The 6,887-nt window shown below is 49.5% G+C and overlaps 1 protein-coding gene across 1 annotated transcript; it reads left to right on the forward strand.

Annotated features, from left to right (window-relative positions):
• The first annotated feature begins 339 nt into the window (after positions 1–339).
• LOC131647644 (kunitz-type trypsin inhibitor-like 2 protein) lies at positions 340–1,170 on the forward strand. Its single transcript, XM_058917514.1, has one exon. It carries the CDS (start codon positions 371–373, stop codon positions 977–979), a length of 609 nt encoding a protein of 202 aa, XP_058773497.1. The 5' UTR covers positions 340–370; the 3' UTR covers positions 980–1,170.
• Positions 1,171–6,887: the final 5,717 nt, after the last annotated feature.

Below are 6,887 nucleotides of genomic sequence, written 5' to 3' on the forward strand. Positions count from 1 at the left end.
AAAGAAAATAATTGTCAAATGCATGTTACTAGTCATGAAACAAAACTTTCATTAATGCCAAATGACCAATACAAGATTGAACCTTTATTTGAATATTGTTCATATAGGAACAAGCTAGATAAGTTTAACAAAACCACTCAGCTGCATAGACATATAAAAATAATGTTGTGACCTTCTTCGTGGAACTCATGCTGATTAGTTTATTTGTGAATCGTTTTTGAAAATTGTTGTCACATGCTATGTTTCAAAAATAAGTATAATTTACTCAATGAACAAGAAGTTCAAATGGTTCATTCCTTCTTTATATATAATATAGAAGTAGGGGCAAAGGTAATTTATTTGAGCAAAACACAAACATTAAACAAACAATATGAAGTTTGTTTTTTCACTTCTCCTTCTTTCTTTCCTCTCAAATCTTTCACTAGCTTTCTCACATGATGATGGTGCACCAATATTTGACACAAATTATTGGGCTATTTACCCAGAAGCTCGTTACTACATTGTCCCATCATTTTTCGGCTTTCGCAGTGGAAAATTAAAACTAGCAAAAACCGGTCATTCAAACTGTCCAGTTACTGTTTTAGAACAAGATTTCACAACTGATAAAGGTGTACCGGTTCAATTCAGCATAATAGGATCAAGCTATGATATCTTAACAGGTACACCAATTTTTATTGAGTTCACAAAGAAGCCGGACTGTGTTAAATCATCGAAATGGTTGATATTCGTTGATAATGTTATCAAAAAATCTTGTGTTGGTATTGGTGGTCCAGAAAACTATCCTGGTATGAAAATATTGAATGGCACTTTTAATATTCAGAAACTCAGCGGTATTACATATAAGTTTGTATTTTGTGATAGTGGATCGAAGACTTTTTCGGATATTGGATGGTATGATAATGGTGAAGGTGAAGGACGTTTGGTTTTGGCAGATAAAAATATTTCTGGTTATGCGTTTGTGGAGGACGTTTGGGTTTGACAGATAAAATGATTTTTGGTTATGCGTTTTTTGAAGCTCAATCTTATGAAGATGGAATTATATATTCTGTTGCTTGAATTTGGAATTTTCTATAACTAAGTATGTAACTTTTATGTTGTTGTTTTGATGAGTTATGTGCTTTTATAAATGTAAGCATTTAGTAAGTTGAATAATATTTTGTTTTGATTGTTCATGTATTCTCATTTTTTGAATAACAAAAGAAATGTTTTTGTTCTGGACTAGGCCGAGCAGGCCCAGCTCTTCTCACTAGCCGAGCAGGCCCAAGTAATTTGGGCCCATTTACTAGATAACCGCCAGGAGTTATCCACGCGCGAAGACCACGCGTCACGCTTCAGCGAAGGATTCGGTCAACCATCTCCGAACCCTACGCTATGCTCATCCAGAACGTGAGTCTCCTGCTGACTCAGCCCTAGCACGTGACGTTCTGGCAGTTCCCTAGCACGTGGGCCTCCAGTTGGATTTGGCCCAATTAGGGAACCTTGGCCCAGCGCTGGGGGCTATAAATACCCTCTTTCACTAGAGGGTCAGGTATTCCATTCTTCACTCTCAACCCTCATTCTCTGATAGCTACTAACTTAAGCATCGGAGAACCTTGCAGGTACCCCCCCATCTTGCTCTCCAAGCCAGATTCCGCTGCCTTGACGATTCTTCTGATCAGGTACGACCAAAGGCGCCGTCTGTGGGAAACTTGCTCCCCCTTCTTTAACAAAGATCAAAGCATTACCTTTCACGATCGTCATGGCTAACAACAACAACATCCCAAACCCTGATCCCTTCCTCCTGGAACAGCTGATCGAAGATTCCACCCGCGAGGTGACGAATCGTCATCGGCAGAAAGGACCACAACATGCTCTTGCCGGACAGAGAAGGTCGAGACATGAGACCTCGCAACCCCAGAGGCAACAGATTCAGAACATCCAACATGTGCACAGTTTTCAGCAAGTTCAGAACGTCGAACAAGTTCCTCCCGAGGGACACGTTCAGAACGGGGAAGACGAGCAGACTCGACCCCAGACTGAACCTGATCGACCCCAGAACGAGAACGAGACCGACGCCAGAGATGGACATGCTGTCTCCTCATTCACCCACACCTCTGAGAGGCGAAGAGTTCACGGCCAAGACGAGGAAGAGCAGATCAACATCCCCGAGGGCGCTGACCCTACAGCCATCCTCCTACTCAAAGAGCTGCAGAGAACCAACCGTCTCATCCACCAACAGGGCGACCGCATCCACGAGCTGGAAAGGAAGCGACTATATCGTTCCCCGCGGAGACGCCATCGGTCACGTTCCTATTCCTCTTCACGCTCGCCTCCAAGGAGATATCTCAAGCGCTCCCCGTCCTCGTCTCGTTCCCCGCCTAAGAGGAACCGTCGCCAGAGGTCTTACTCCCTCTCTCCACCTCGAAAGAGTCAGAAAAATCAGAAGCCTGAAACCACTGAAGCCAGGAGCCTCTCACCCGAGCAGGAACGCCGAGGCCCCTCCAAAGCTGTGTTGAAACCCCGCGAGCATTCTCCTCCAAAAGACAACCGCAGAATCTCGGGCAAAACACACGCAAAACCCAAGCGGGGCAGACATTCAAACTCCCAGGGACCTAGCGACGAAGAAGATTTCCGCAGTCCTTTGTCCGAGCACATCCGGCGAGTTCGTCTTCCGCGGGGTATGGAAAAACCACCCGTCTTGGATCAGTACGATGAAACCACCGACCCCGACGACCACATAAGGAGCATCGAAGCTGTCATGGACTACCATGTTGTCCGGGGATCCATCAAGTGCCGCATCTTTCCGACCACCTTAAGGAAAGGAGCGATGACATGGTACAGGAATCTGCCTCCTGACTCCATCCACTCCTGGACTGAACTGAAAGACCTTTTCCTAAGCCACTTCACGGCGTCTCGTCGGCAACCAAAGTCGGAGGCGAACCTTGAAGCGGTAATCCAAGGCACCAACGAACCTCTAAGAGATTACCTCGACAGGTTCAACAAAGAAGCCGTCCAAGTGCAGACGACCGACTACATGAAGAGGTACCTCCTGGAACGGGGGCTCCTCCCCGGAAGTGACTTTAAGAAGGCCATCAAGATTGAGAAGGTCCACTCCATGAACCTTCCTTCGCAAAGCTCAAGATTTCATCACATTCGAGGAAGGAGAGGCTGCTGCCATCAAAGCCTCGCGAGGTAATAACGCCGCTCGCAGTTCAAACTATGAGCACTCAGGCTCGAGGCGAGGGCATGAAAAAAGGAAAGACGACAGGTCTCTCGACATCAAAGAGCGCCGAGGACCTTCTGGTCGCTTCAATGACTACACCCCTCTGAACGCCTCGCGGGAGAGGATCCTGGCCGAATGCCAAAACACCGACTTTAAGAAGTCGAACATCAGGCCCCCGAAGTCAAACCCCGCGAGGCCAGGAACCGACAAATCAAAGTACTGCAAGTACCATAAGAGTCACAGACATCTGACCGAGGAATGCATTCATCTCAAGGATGCCATTGAAACACTGATCAAGGAGGGTCGCCTTTCGAGATACACAAAGAAAGGGGAACCTTCCCGAAGGGACGACCAAAGAAACTCTGACAAAGGAAACTCGCCGGATAACAGGCCCCTGCAAGTAGCACTGTCCGTCACCCGACCAGAGGATTTCATGCCATCGGTCGGGATCCCTACCGCACTCAGCAAATGGGAGATTCCCATTCACCATGGTCGTCTCCAACGGCGGGGATCCAGGCTCCCTCACCATCAGTTCAGTGAAGAGAAAGTTCGATGAATTGCTCAGCGTCAACGCGGACCTCGGCCCTACGCTGCGAAAGTTCCGGGGAAAGTCAGAACCAATCACCTTCTACCTGGAAGAACTGCCCGGCGGAGCTCCAAACGCCACAATCCCCTTGCTCGTCCGAGCTAGAATGGCGAATTTCGACGTCCGACGGGTCCTGGTCGACGAAGGCAGCTCGGTCGACATCATGTATTCCCACCTCTTCCAGACACTCCAGCTGGACGACTCACACCTCACTCCCTATGTGGGTTCGGACCTCCAAGGTTTCAACGGAGCTACCACCAAACCCTGGGGTTACGTCGAGTTGATTGTCACCTTCGGAGAAGGGGAAGCCTCCAGGCAAGTCAAAACCAGATTCTTGGTGATCGACTGCAAAACCCTGTACAATTGCATTATCGGGCGCCCCACTCTAGCCGAGCTAACCGCCGTACCCTCCACTGTCCACCTAAAGATGAAGTTTTACACGAGGACAGGACGAGTGGCCACCATCAACGCCGATATTGAAGCTGCTAGGAGAATCTTCGACGCCTCCGTCAAGGGACTAGAACTGATCGCCCCTCCAACTAGCTCCAACAAAAAGCCAAGGGCCGAAGACAAACATCCTCGAGAAGACCAGCATCAGACAACCAACATCAACTCATTCGACCTTGATGCACGGTTCATAGAAGAAGAACTGAAGATCGGGGAAGAGACGCAATCAAAGGCACCTCATCCCGTCCGACCTGTCCCAGACGGAGATTTCGAGCTGGTCCCCTTGGGCGACGACCCCGACAAAGCGGTAAAGATCGGCAAGGGCATCCTAGATCTACCAAGGAAGCAGCTCGTGGCCTGCCTTCGAGCCAATGCAGACTTGTTCGCCTGGAGCGCCGCAGAAATGCCCGGACTCGACCCCGAGGTCGCCTGCCACCACCTCTCCATCGATCCAGCCGCGAAGGCCATAGTTCAACGTAGGCGTCGGCAGTCCCCCGAGAAAGCGGAGGCTGCCGAGAAAGCTGTAAAAGACCTCCTAGAGGCAAATTTTATTTCCGAGGCCAAGTATTCAACTTGGCTCTCAAACGTTGTACTTGTTAAGAAATCTAATGGAAAATGGAGAATGTGTGTTGATTACACTGATGTTAACCGGGCATGTCCAAAAGACGCCTATCCTTTACCTAACATTGATAGACTGGTCGACAACTCGGCCGACTATAAACTATTGTCTTTTATGGATGCTTATTCAGGTTACAAACAGATCCCCATGGCGAGGAGCGACAAGCAGTGCACAGCGTTTATGACAGAGTCGGGCAACTATTACTACAACGTAATGCCCTTCGGCCTCAAAAACGTTGGGTCCACGTATCAACGGATGATGAACAAAGTGTTCCGAGGAGAGATCGGCGACACCCTCGAGGTATATATGGACGATATGATCGTCAAATCTCGAGAAGACACCGACCACACCTCCCATCTCGAGCGGGTGTTTGAGCGGGCCAGGTCCTGCAAGATGCGCTTCAACCCGGAGAAGTGCACCTTCGGCGTCCGAGCAGGCAAATTCCTCGGTTTCTATTTGACCGAACGGGGAATAGAGGCCAACCCGGATAAATGCCGAGCGTTCTCTGAACTCCCCACTCCTAACAATAAAAAATCCATCCAAGTCTTAAACGGGATGCTCACCACACTATCACGTTTCGTCGCGAAATCCGCCCAACACGCACTCCCTTTCTTTAAATTGCTACGCAAAGAAGCGGCCTTTGAATGGTCCGAAGAATGCGAGCAAGCACTTTCACACCTCAAGCAAGTGCTCTCCAAACCGCCCGTCCTTTCTCGACCCGATGACAACGAGCCTCTGTATCTTTACTTAGCCGTTTCAAACGAAGCAGTCAGCGCGGCTTTGATCCGAGAAACCGAAGACGGGCAAAAACCCGTATATTTCACCAGCAAAGCCCTGCAAGGACCCGAGGTGCGATACCAACAGATCGAGAAAGTCGCCATGGCCCTAGTGATAGCGGCCAGAAGGCTGCGATACTATTTCCTCGCCCACACCATCTTCGTTCGAACAGATCAACCCATCAAGCAACTCCTCAGCCGACCTGATATGGCCGGCAGAATGCTGAGATGGTCCCTCGAGCTCTCGGAGTTCGACATATAGTACGAAAGCAGGGGGGCATTAAAAGCTCAGGCGTTAGCAGACTTCGTAGCAGAGATGACCTCGATCGCCGACTCCCCGGACCCGACCAGGAACAAATGGACCATCTACGTAGATGGCGCCTCAAGCAGTTTGGGAAGCGGGGCAGGCATTATCTTAGAAAACGACGAATGACTCATCATCGAAGTATCTGTAGTCCTATCTTTCAACACGTCGAACAACCAGGCCGAATACGAAGCCCTCCTTGCAGGCCTGAGACTTGCCGAGGATGTGGGCGCACGGGAGGTCAAGATCTACACAGACTCCCAACTCGTCGCGTCCCACATCAGCGGCGATTACCAAGCCAAAAACGACGTACTCGCCAAGTACCTCACGCTCGTCAAGGATAAGATGAAAAAATTCGTCAAAGCAGAAGTCGAGCATATCCCCCGAGAACACAACTCGCGTGCCGACATATTATCCAAACTTGTGAGCACAAGAAAGAAAGGGGGAAACAAGTCGGTTATCCAGGAAATCCTACCCGGACCAATCATAGGCGAAAACGCGCGAGCTCTACAAATATTCGCTATCGGGGACGACCATTGCTGGATGACCCCAGTATATAACTTCCTCACGAAAGACGAACTTCCCGCTGACGCGAAGGAAGCGTCAGCGATTAAAAGACGAGCCTGTTCGTATACTATCATCGAAAACAAACTATACCGACGAGGCTTCTCCATCCCTCTCCTTAAATGTATCGACGCCTCGCAAGCACTTGAGGTACTCCAAGAGCTTCACGAAGGAATCAACGGCCAACACCTCGGCGGACGATCACTAGCGAGGAAAGCCCTCAGAGCCGGCTACTATTGACCGACCATGCAGCAAGACGCCAAAGAATACGTCCAGAAATACGACAAATGTCAGCGTCATGCCGACATGCACCTGGCTCCCCCGAACGAGCTCAAATCTCTCTCCTCGCCTTGGCCTTTCTCCACCTGGGGAATGGACCTCCTCGGACC

Source organism: Vicia villosa, linkage group LG2, assembly GCF_029867415.1.
Source record: "Vicia villosa cultivar HV-30 ecotype Madison, WI linkage group LG2, Vvil1.0, whole genome shotgun sequence".
Lineage (NCBI taxonomy): Eukaryota > Viridiplantae > Streptophyta > Magnoliopsida > Fabales > Fabaceae > Vicia > Vicia villosa.

Coding starts and splice junctions, on each gene's coding strand:
- LOC131647644 (XM_058917514.1), top strand. CDS start 371: ATGAAGTTTGTTTTTTCACTTCTCCTTCTTTCTTTCCTCTCAAATCTT.